Here is a 12,930-nt window from a genome sequence, read left to right on the forward strand (position 1 = left end):
CTTTAAAACTTTTATAAGAACATATAGGAAGCTATTCCTATGGTTTTAGGTAAAATAGATTTTAAGAAGACACAAAAACAACTCATAATGGAAGAAGTTGATAATAAAATTATATTGAAATTTAAAATCTTCACTTAACAGAAAGAACACGACAAAAAGCAGGACGCCTGGGTGGCTCAGTTGGTTAAGCGTCTGCCTTAGGCTCAGGTCATGATCCTGGGGTCCTGGGATCCAGCCCAGTATCCAGCTTCTTGCTCAGCGGGGAGTCTGCTTCACCCTCTGCCTGCCGCTCCCCCTGCTTGTGCTCTCTCTCTCTCTCTCTCTGACAAATAAATAAAATCTTTAAAAAAGTGAAAAACATGGCATAGATTGGGAGAAAACATGTACCTTGCATAAAACTAACAAAGGATTCATGTATAAAGAAGCCTGCTGATCAATAAGGAAGAGAAAAACAACTCAATTGAAACATGAGCAAGAATATGAATAAGTAATTTATAGAAAAGGAAACCCAAGCAGCCAATATCCATGTGCAAAGATGATCAACCTCCCTAATAATCAGAAAATGCAGATTAGGACTAAATGAGGTACCATTTTACACCTTCTGGACTGGCAAAATTAAAGCGTCTGTCAATACTACATACGTAGTGAAGTAAATGTGGGGAAACGGGAACTTACATATATTGCTGATACAGAATGTAAGTTTATACGACTACTCTGAAGAGCAGTTTAACAATATATGCTAAAGGGACGATGCACATACTCTACAACCACACAGTTTTATTTCTAAGTGCACCCTATAGCGAAACTCACATATGTGCCCAGAGATTTATAGTGTTCACAGCAACACTGTTTGTGATAGCAAAGGTAAAAATCCTAAATGTCCATCGACAGGAGACATGGATAAATTGTGATATATTCCTTTACTGAAACAGTATATATCCGTGAAAATTAATGAACTAGAGCTACGTGAAGCAGTATAAAGAATCTCAAAAACATAATTCGAGGAAGAAAAAAAGCAAGTTACCATTCCATGCAGCGTGGTAACATTTACATAGAGTTTAAAGCATGCAAAATGATACCATCTATTATTTATAGTTACATCCAAACAGATGGAGTAAACATATGAAAGCATGCAGGGAAATGCTCCCCATTAAATGCAGTACGTGATCACCCCAGGAAAGACAGAAAGGGAATAGGAATTAGGCGCTCCAGTTCCACAAGCACTGTTTTATTTGCTAAAATGAATTCTAGAATGATTTTGACAAAACGTTAAGATTTAACAAAGGTTGGTGGTAGGTACACAGGGGTGGCTTTTATATCATTCTCTGGATGTTTTTTGTATCCTCAAAATTGTTTGTAATTTTCAAAGATGTATGTTCTCTGTCCCCATGTTCCCTTTAATGAGGAGTTGACATTTATTCTCCCGCCTTGCCGTTTGTAGATGATTATACGCCTGCAAAAAGAAATCCAGGAACTGAAGGATGAACTGGCCCTTGTCACTGGGGAGCAGAGGACAGAGGTGCTCACAGACGTAGAGCTGCTTCAGTAAGCCTGCAGACTTGTTTCTGTGTCTTTAACAGTGGAAGTTTGTGTTAACTTCTTTGTTGGCCCTAATGTTACGAATTCACCTCAAAGCATGAAGGTCTCCTGGGACAGTCTGAAATTGCATTTAGGCGCCAGTTAAGAGTGGCGGCTTTCCACGAAAAGCTGGATAAGGCTGCAGGGTTTTTGCCGCCTCAGCTTTGAGGGAGTAGAGAACAGAGCCTATAAAGTGTGGGAATATCCTTCTCATGCCAGCTGAAGAGAAGGGCTTGTATAATAGTCATGCAATTTTAAAACATACACACCAAACACTCATAAGCTGCGGATCTCAGATCTGAAAGGAATTCAAGAAACATCCTTTGTATTAAAAAGCATCTTGCTACAAGCACCAATTTATCCCATGCCAATGTAGCTCTCTCCTTTAATAAATAGATGGCCCATATATTATTGTTCAAACACTAGAAATGGGAATGAAAGCAGGGATTCAGGGCTTTTCTACCAGCGGCAGCATCTTTCAGGGCCTTTTATACCTGCAGCCATGTGGCATATCGGGGGCATGGTGTGGCTCTCGTTCTCTCTCTGATCATGAACCACAGTGGTGGGCTTTCTTGTTGTTTCTGTGCAGCTCACAAAGCATTTGTGGAGTGATAATAATGGGCTGGGCTTAGAAGGCAGTGATATTCTCAATTTCCAAATGAGAAATAGAGCTACACGAGATTTTTTTAAGGGTTTAGTATCATTTCACCTAGTCCTCTCCCAACAGAGAAAATGGTAAATAATAGAGATGATGAAAGTACTTTCTTTAAACTACTTCATGGCTGTGCCCAGAGGTAGGCCTAAAGCTTGAGGAGCCTTAAGCAAGGTTTCTGCTATAATCAAAGCTTTCACTTCTCTAGGATACCATTTCGTAATTCTAGAACACTGTGTTTAATAATAGGAGAGGCTCCTAAGGCTTTCCTTGCAAATTCACTTTGTGGCATATATGCAATTAAAGTGAAATATATTGCCAAAAGAATTTTGAAGAATTCCCTGTCACTCCTTGAAATAACTTGGGATAGCTTAGATACAGAGAAACTTCAGAGAAACTTCTCCAAGTTAAGTATTACTTCCCTCTGATGCCCCCTTCCCCTCAAAGAAAGGAATTACCAATTATCGTCTTCTATTATACCAATTATGACATCTATGATCTGAGATGTCTCTTCAGAATTTTGATCTTCAAGTCAGGGTTCAGCCAGGAAAACAAAACCATCCTAGGCCTCCCAACAAAAGGAGTTTAACATAGGAAATCAGTTGTAAGGAGGTGGTATTGTAGGAAATACACAGCACCCCAGAGATCAGGAACAGCAGGGGGCCCTACACCCCTGGGAGTGGAGAGAGGATGGTAGAAACTTGTGTTAACTAATGTCTAAGACTAGAGCTGACCAGAGGAGCTAGCCCATGATGAATGCTGGGGCCACCGAAGAGCCTCAGGTGTTATCAGAGGCGTTATCCTGGCAGGGAGCCCAAGCTTCTCTCTCACACCACTTCTGGTCTTCCACCCGCAGCCCCATTGGCTGAACTGGCCCAGAAACCAGGTGTTAGGAGGGTCAGGGAATGTAGTTTCCGGTGATGCAGGGTCAAAGAGGGGAAAAACAGAAATAGGATCCAAGAGTATAAAGGGAAATGGCCAACATATCAAATAAGTACCAGAGTGTTCTCCAATTCCAGTATATCCTATCTGTTGCTTAGGAGGCTCCATGTAAGGATAAGATTATGCATGTGGTAGTTTCAAGATGACCGTTCCCTCCACTGCACCACAACTGAGGAATTATAGAACTGATACAAAGAAACATCTGAATCTCTAGCCATACCTAGGAATAAGACATAAACCTCTCAAGGGACTAGAGGCTTCAAGGAATTCATAGCAGATTGAAGGGTGGGGTTGACCGAGAGCCACCAGGTGCGGACCGGAAAAGCCACGTCTCTGCATGCTGGCACCCTGGAGCAGGAGAGGGCTGGAGACTGCCCGCGAGGGTTTGGTAGAGCCCTGATAGTGGGAGCAGTTTGTCCTGTGAATCCCTGTGCACCCCTTCTTCCCTCCTCTATCCAGTGTTTACGTCAGAGTTTAGGATGGAGAAATAGGGAAAGGCTACAGGTAGTTGATGACATCCAGGATAAATTGGGGACCAGACAAGCTCTGAAGCCAGCAGCTGTCCTCAGCTTTGCCTGTCCCCTGTTCCCACTGAAAAGAGCAAGGAGCACAAGCACCCACTGCTCAGCCCCTCCTCCAGGACTGGCTGCCCAAGCTGAGATCACGGAGAGTCTAGAAAAGATGAGCTCACAGTCAGGAACAACTAGAAATAGGACTTGGAGAAAGACCAGAACAAGAGTCTTTACAGCTTGGAGAGGGCTTCAGAACTAAACATGATAGGAAGAGTGATTAATATCTTTGGAGATGTAAAAGATGGCAATACATCCATGAAACAACAGGATCTTTATTTTTTATAAAAGACAGACTCAAGAGGAAATCTGAAAAATGAAGAAATATAATTGTTGCCATTAAGAACTTAATGGATGGCTCAAGGGCAGAATGAAAAAACAGAGGGGCAAATTAGTCAGCTAGGAAGAGCAAGGCTAAGGAATTCTTCCAGAACATAAGATGAAAGGGTAAAGAGAAAGTTTAAAAGAAAAGAATCATAAATAGCTCTAGCTTTACCAATATCTAACACAGAGAAGTTTATAAAGGAGAAATAGAGATAACACAGAGGAGCCAATGATTAAAGAAATAATATCTAAGAATTTCTTAGAACTAAAAAAAAAAAGGAAAAAAAAAAAGACTTCAGAACGAAACGGTTACCATGTGCTAAGCTGTATAATACTGTAGAAAAATTTTAGGACCTCAGAATATAGAAAAGAATCCCAAAAGTTATCAGAGAAGAAAAATATCATTAACAATCAAGAATCTGGTTTAGAGCAGACTTCTCATCAACCTCTGAAAACAGGAACCTCTGGGCCTCTGGTGCTGAAAAACAAAACAGAACAAAACAAAACAGGACTTTGAATGGAGATTTCTGTATCTAGCCAAATTAGCATTCAAATGCGAACATGAAACAAGGCATTTTTCAGACATACCAGCTTTGAGACAGAAAGCTAACCACCCTAGTCCCTCTCTAGAAGAGATTACAACAGACTACATTTCACAAAAAGAAAAATGCTACAATGTATAAAAAACAATAATGAACAGATGTTATTTCTTTACGATACTTAATATTGTATTATATTTACATTATATCTTTTACTAACTTGCCACTTCCCACATACACAGATGTTTCTATTTAAAAATTATTGACAACAATCAAGTTTGCCATTCACAGAAGTTTGGGGGGTAGACTGGAGAGAAATAAGAATGTGACAACTGATTTAAAATACTGACAGACTCTCAGATGTAGTTGGTTTCCTTTGATCCACAGATAACAAATACACACGTCAATTGGAATGGATTCTCTATAGACAGTATGTAGTGTTGTCATTAGTTTTTCTGGGCACTTGGTTCATTCATTCATTCAACATTTATTATTCATCTAGTGTTCACAAAACTCTGCCCTAGGCCTTGAGAGATGAACACAAGATGAACAAAACCTAGATTCAGCTCTCAAGGGGTTCACAATTTAGTGGCACTGACAGACACAAGCACAAGTAATCACGATGCAAAATGTGAGTGTTATGAGAAGATATAAATAAAAGACGAGATTGCAGAGATGGTAATGATTAATTCTGAGCTCAGGATTCTCATGTAAAATTAGTTGGTGTGCTGGTAAGTAAACTTCCGCAGTTCCCAGTTGAAATGCTTTCTCTGCTGTCAAGATACGTATACTGTATAGCGTTACATCTTATTAATGACTTCTGATCAGCAGTGAGAGAGAACAAATGTGGCAAAATGTTACACCCACTCTGCCAAAACAAAGCATAGGGGTTCACGACCATCCAGTATCTTGGGTGCTTGTTCATACTGACGGTGAGGATTATTCAGATAATGTGGGTTTTTGTTATGGTTTTCATTCTATTGTTGTTATAGTTCTGTTTTGCCGTAATTCGCTAGATTGAATATTGGCACAACTTAAAATTCATCAGATTTAAGAGTCCTGTATCATCTTAAAGTAAAAAAGAGAAATTAAAATTTTCTGGCATGTGGCATTGCTTTTTAATATCATTATTCTGTGCTTCTTTGTCTTCTGGGGCCCCTGGACATTTATTCAGGAGTATGAATCAGATCCAGTCCCTCATTGTGCCTGGACTCCCTGGATGGTGAGGGTGGGGGGGGATAGTGCTGTTGGAGAGAGGAAGAGTCCCATGGCTTGGCAGGACAGAAAGGCAGAAATGTAGTGGCTTTGGTCAACTTTCTCTGTCCTGCTGATTTCTGGCTTTATGCTGACTGGCATGGCATAAGGGCATTCCTATTAGGGATTCTGTGAAGGATGTCAGAAAGCAGATAATTAATCGATACCGTATTCTATATTCTATGTTATGTGCACTGGACACTTTGGAGATGTCTGTTAATATCTAGCCCTATCAAATTTTGTGAACTATTTCCTAACATTTCAGTTCTTAATGTAAATATTTGTTGCATTGACTTGGATGCTTCAACTGAAGAGGATTGCAGATGTCAGCCTCCAGTTATTGTGATATTTTTAGTTTACATCTTTTTTTTTTTTTTTTTTTTCCTTTTTAAATTTTAAAAAAAAAAAGTGGGATGAAGGCTGTATAGCCAAGTTAATGTTTATACAGAGCTTTTTGGGTGAAGATTTGATTTTGATTGGTTCTCTAAACACATACCTCTTTCTTTCTCTGGTAAAAAAAAAAAAAAAAAGCCTGTAGATCTCTGGCAAATTTGGAAGAATTATATCCTGGCCTAAGTCTAAATGAGCAGAATATTTTCTGCATAGCAACATTTTACTTCTGAGATGGAATTGAATTGGATCTCATGGGCTCAAGTCTGCCCAAAGTAAACTTCCAGACATCTGGATCCTTTTCTTTTTTCTGTTTTCCTATCAGCCTTATTGAGACATAATTGACATATAACATTGTGTGAGTTTAAGGTGTACAATATGATGAATTAATATATGTATATATTGTGAAATGGTTACCACAATAAGGTTAGTTAACCCATCTATCACCTCACGTGTGTGTGTGTGTGTGTGTGTGTGGTAAGAACTTTAAGATCTACTCTCTTAGCAGCTTTCAAGTACACAATACAGTATTATTAACTATAGTCACCATGCTGTGTATTAGATCCCAGAACTTATTCATCTTATAACCGGAAGTGTTTGCCTTTTCTTTTTTAATTTTTTTTAAAGATTTTATTTATTTATTTGACAGAGAGAGAGACAGTGAGAGAGGGAACACAAGCAGGGGGACGGTCAGAGGGAGGGGGAGGGTCAGAGGGAGAAGCAGGCTTCCCGCGGAGCAAGGAGCCCGATGCGGGGCTCAATCCCAGGACCCTGAGATCATGACCTGAGCTGAAGGCAGTCGCTTAACCAACTGAGCCACCCAGGCACCCCAAGTTTTTGCCTTTTTGACCAACATCTCTCCCATTTCCCCCACCCCCCAGCCCCTGGCAAACACCAAGCTACTCTCCGTTTCTCTGAGTCCAACTTATATTTTTCACACATAAGTGACTTTATATAGTATTTGTCTTCCCCTGGCTTGTTTCTCTTACTTATTTTTTACAAGTCAGTTAATCCTTCATCCTGAATTTATTGAGCACCTACTAGATGCTAATCATTTTAATGGGTGCTTTTGGCTATTCAGGAATATGGGACACGGAAAATAATTCTAAGGGTGACAGTTTTATTGGGGACATGATGCATATACGAAAATGCACACATTTACACACACACATATATAAAACGGAATAAGATAGCATATTAGTGAAAAGAATAAATGGACACTGAGAATTGTAAAACCTTAATTATAGTTCTAATTCTACCTATATTAGGTTTTTAATGACTCTCTAGATTTGGGTTTCCTCATGTATAAAGTGAGAGAAGTGGACTAAATGCAATCTGGGCCTCTTTCAGCTCCATGTTTTTAAATCTCATATCAGCATATTACACGTTTTAATATGTTATTTACTCGTTATCTATGATAATGAAAAGCCAAATCATGTAGGAATTCAGCAATTGGGAAGTCATTACTGGTATCACCATTGAGCAAGCTAAATAAACCTTAAAGGATGTCAAGAGGAAGAAGGTACCACACTAAGATGAAGATGAGAGACCACATAAAGGAGGGTGCTGAGAGGGAAAGAGCACAGTGTCTGTGTGGGCACGTGTGTGCGTGTGTGAGCGTATGTGTGTGTTGGGGGGGCAGGGGGCAGTGGCAAGAAACCAGTATGGAGTCTTGCATGTAAGAGGCACTGCCTAGGGAGGATCTGGATGAAACTGGCCTGGCAGGAGCCAGGGGTTCTCCTGGAAGAATTAAAGAATAGGATTAGACACATAAACAGTAACCTTGTGATGAGATGAATACCATGTGTAGAGGAGCTACTACTTTATTTTATTTAATGGGGACTAGGAAATATTGTGCTTTGAGAGTATTGCAGTTCATTCATTTATATAATAATGTTTATTGTGCTCTTCCTTTCTCCTAGGCACCTGTTCTAAGTGCCAGAGATATAGAAATGAACAAAACAAAGTCCTTGCCCTCATGGAGCTCACATTCTGGTGGGGAGAGAGATCATACACAAGATAAATAACTAAAATACAGAGCATTTCAGAGAGCAGAAAGTGCAAAGAGAAAAATAAAACGGGAGTTGCAGTTTTAATAGGATGATCATGAAAGAATTTATAGGATGAAGATTTTTTTTTCATGGCTGCTGATAGCAACAAATAGAATGAGCAGGAATGAGAAATCAGGATGAAATTACCATCAGGTTTGGAGTGATGATGAGGAAAAAGGCTCCAGTAATGACCGTGAAAACAGAGGAGGAGACAAATGTGAGATACTTGGCTGAGGAAGTATCAATACAAGTGATGGCTACAAATATAAAAGATAAGAAAGGGAGAATGGTAAAAGGTCAAGACTTAAGATGGATTATCAGAGGTTAGGAAAAGAAGCTGGTTGAAGGGGCATCTGGGTGGCTCAGTTGGTTAAGCATCTGCCTTTGGCTCAGGTCATGATCCCAGGGTCCTGGGATCAAGCCCCACATCAGGCTCCCTGCTCAGCAGAGAGTCTGCTTCTCCCTCTCCCTCTGCTGCTCCCCCTCCTCATTCTCTCTCTCTCTGTGTCAAATAAATAAAATCTTAAAAAAAAAAAAAAGCTGGTTGAGGATAAGAAATGTTCAGTTCTTGACATGATGAAGGAATATACAATATACAGGTTGCATTCTGGAACTTTAAAAGAAGGTTGAGGCTAACGATTTAAATTTTGGAGTGACTGGTATTGAGTTGACTTAATGCTGAAGTCAAGTCCATAAGCCAGCTCAGAAATTCTCCAATCTGATTTGAAATAGGCAGTAATCAGGATCAACAAGACCATGTCTCCTTACATTCAAACTTACTGTAGGCAGCTTGCCAACTGAATTTATCTTTTTACTTGACCACATCATCCCCATGTGGGATAAGTCCCCATGTCAACTTATATATAATTAAATATTCCATTCATTGGTTATTTTCCAATGGGAAAAAAATCTCCCTTCCTTTATGACTCATAGTGTTAATAATAAACAGTGTAGGAAGATGAGACATTAAAAGGATAACAAGGGAGTATTATGAACAACTTATAAGAATGTATTTACTAACTTAGATAAATCTGACAAATTTTGAAGGCGCAGACTACTAAGGAGAAATAGAAAAACTGAATAGTCCTATATCTACATAAGAAAATGAATTTGTAATAAAAACCTTCCAACAAAGAAAACTCCAGGCCCAGATAGCATCACTGTAAATCCCGCCAAACATTTAAAGAATAAATAATACCAATTCTACACAAACTTTTTCCAGGAAACAGAGGAGGGAACAATTACCAACTCATTTTACAAGGCCAGTGTTGCCCTAATATCTAAAGTAGACAAATATATTTACAAGAAAACCAGAAACCAACATCCCCTATGAATAAAAATGTTTAATAAAATATTTGCAACTTGAGTCTACCAAACAAAAAAATTAATAAATCATGACCACGTGGGAATTATTTCAGGAATGCAAGACTGGTTTAACATTCAAAAATCAATCTATTCAACTCACCATATCAACAAACTAACAACAAGAACAACAAATATTTGATAATCTCAATAGATGCAGGCAAGCAGTGTACAAACTTCAACATCTACTCATGGTGAAAACTCTCAATAAAATAAGAATAGAAAGGAACTTCCATAACCTGATAAGTATATCTACAAAGAAATGGTAGAGCTAATTTAACAATTAACAGTAAAAGAAAGAATTCTTTCCCCCTAAAATGGGAAACGAGGCAAGGATGTCTTTTCTCACCTCTTCTACTCAACATCATACAAAGAGATCTAGTCAGTGAAATACAGCAAGAAAGATAAATAAAACACATAAAGGATTGGAAAGGAAATAATAGAACTATCCTTATTCACAGACAATATGTTTGTCTATGTAGAAAACTCAAAAAACTCCAGAAAAAAAAAAAGGCTACTAGAACTAATAAATGAGGTTAGCAAGATTTTAAGATACAAGGTCAATATACAAACCCAATCGTATTTCTGTATACTAGCAATGAACAATTAGAAATTGAAATAAAAAGCCAGCATCGTTTATAATATCATCAAAACCCAAAATAGGGATAAATCTAACAAAATACGTACAAGATTCATATGCTGAAAACGATAAAACACTGATAAAAAAATTAAAAAACCCTTAAGTAAATGCAGAAATATACTGTGTACATGGATTGGGCTATTTGATGCTCTGATGTCAGTTCTTCCAAAATTGATCTGGAGATTTAATGTAATCCCAACCAAAATTCCAGCAGGCTTTTTTTGTGTGTGTGGAAATTGGCAAGTTGCTTCTAAAATTCACGGAAATGCAAAGGACCTAGAATAGATAAAATGGTTTTGTAAAAGAAAAACAATCCATACTTTACACTGTTTACAAACATTTATTTGAAATGCATCATAGCCCTAAATATACAATGTAAAATATTAAACCTCTAAAAGAAAAGATAGAAAACTGTTGTGACCTTGAGTTAGGCAAAAAATTTATAGGACATAGGAAGCACAGACCATAAAAGAAAATAAATGATAAATTGGACTCCATCAAAATCTAAAAAAACCTACTCTTTGAAAGACACTTTAAGAAAATTTTTAAAACACGGACATTTTCAAAACACATGTCTGACAAGGTACCTGTATCCAGAATATACTTTAAAAATGATCACGATTCAATAATAAAACAAACAATAATGTGGACAAAATATTTGAGCAGACATATATCAGAAGATATACAGATGGCAAATAAGGACATAAGATCAACATCATTAGTCATTAGGGAAATCAAATTAAAACCTTAGTGTAATGATACTATACAATTTTTAGAATAGCTTTTTAAAATTAGTAATAGTAAGTGCTGGTAAGGATGAGACCCTGAAACTCTCATACGTTGCTGGTGGGGATGTTACATGGAGCTCCCACTTTGGAAAAACAGTCTTTCAATTTCTGATAACATTAAATGTAATACTTACCATAAACTTCAGCAGTCCCATTGCTAGGACTTTTTCTATGAGAAATGAAAGCATATGCCCACACAAAGCCTTCTCCATGAATATTTACAGCAACTTTCTTCAAAATCTCCCAGAACTGGAAACATCCTAAACCAGCGAGTTGCTAAGCAAATGGCTGTACAGCCATATAGTTGAATCCTACCCAGCAGTAAAAATGGAGTGAACTATTGATGCATTCAACAGCTTGGATGAATCTCAAAAGCATTATGCTAAGTAACAGAAGCCAGATACAGAAGGCTACATACTATATGATTCTATTTATGTAACAGTCTGTAAAAGGCAAAAGTACAGTAAGAGAAGTCAGATTAATGGTTGCCAGGGTTGCGGGGGGGGGGGTAGGGGGGAAGAGGAATTGATTACAGAGGAGCAAGAGGGAATTGTTTAGGGTGATGGAAATATTCTATATCTTGATTTTAGTGGCAGTTACATAACTATACACACTTGTCAAAATGCATAGTACTACACATCTAGAAAAGGTGAATTAAAAATTTTACTATCTGTAAATTTAACCTCAACTAACCTGACCTTTAAAAACAACTTGAAAAATCTGTATGATAAAAGGTAATATAAAATTTAAAAACCAGTCACTAAATACAGCAAAGCAAAGTAAAACAAAACCATACAGTGAGGAATTTTCCTTTAGGTAAAATTTTGCTGTAGTTAGTTTAATAATAGAAACTTATCTTTGACTATAAGCCCCTCAGAGCACATAGACATATCTTTTTACAATTAATTACTGCATGCGCAAGTTGAGAAGAATTTCCTCAGTTTCCTTCTCTGCCACAAAACCTACACGCAGACCAAACCACATCTGTCCTTGCCCCCTCCTTCCTTCCTGTTGCAGTCATGTGTCCCCTCTCCTGCCCAGAGCTGCCCTCACCAACCATGCTCTCAGTCCCAGTCCCTTCTGCCATCTCAGGAATGTCCATTATCCTTCTTTTTTTTTTAATCTTCAAGTTTTCCCATATTAAGAATATATATATTCCCCCTTGGCCCAACCTCCCCCTCTACCTACTGGTCCTTTCCTTCTTGAAGCTCAACTACTCCAAGAAGTTGCTTTCACTCACGGTGTCTGTTCCCTTCCGTCGTCCTCAGCACCCTCTGATCTGGCTTGTGCCCCCTCATGCTGAAGTGCCCTTACAGTTTCTGATGACCTACGTGTGGACAAATGTAATGGGTCAGTTTCAGTCCTCATCTCTCTTGACCTGTCAGCAGCGTTCGCCATTATTAAACGACCCTCTTACTGACACACTGTCCTCTTGGGACCTTCCCCTCTCCTGATGCTCCTTGGCTTCCCTGGCACATTCTCCTCCTTTCATGTTGGCATTCCTCAAGGCACTGTCCCAGGACCTCTCCTTCTCTCTTTACTTTATATTTTCCCCAGCCAGAAATTTGGAAGTTACCTGTGACTCTATTTTTCTTCTTACCGCCCCCAAATCCAACCCATTGGGAAGTCCTGTTGGCTCTGTCCTCAAAACATGTCCTAGGTCGGATGACTTCACACCCCCTCCAAACCTCAGCCACCTTCTTTTCACTACTAAAATGGTGTCATAATAGGTTTTCCTGAATTGACTTTGCTCCCTTTAATTCTTTTTCTGTGCAGCCAGAATATTCTTTTTTTTTTTTAAGTGCAGTTCTTGTCATTTCACTCTTCTTTTTTTTTTTTTT

The 12,930-nt window shown here is 38.5% G+C and overlaps 1 protein-coding gene across 1 annotated transcript in view; it reads left to right on the top strand.

Moving 5' to 3' along the window:
- KIF6 (kinesin family member 6) overlaps nt 1–12,930 on the top strand; it is a 430,038-nt gene that overhangs the window by 158,147 nt on the left and 258,961 nt on the right. The window contains exon 10 of the mRNA XM_044917220.1: nt 1,442–1,545. Within this exon, the coding sequence (XP_044773155.1) occupies nt 1,442–1,545 (104 nt within the window). The remainder of the gene's footprint in view (nt 1–1,441; nt 1,546–12,930) is intronic.

This window comes from Neomonachus schauinslandi, chromosome 8 (assembly GCF_002201575.2).
Source record: "Neomonachus schauinslandi chromosome 8, ASM220157v2, whole genome shotgun sequence".
NCBI lineage: Eukaryota > Metazoa > Chordata > Mammalia > Carnivora > Phocidae > Neomonachus > Neomonachus schauinslandi.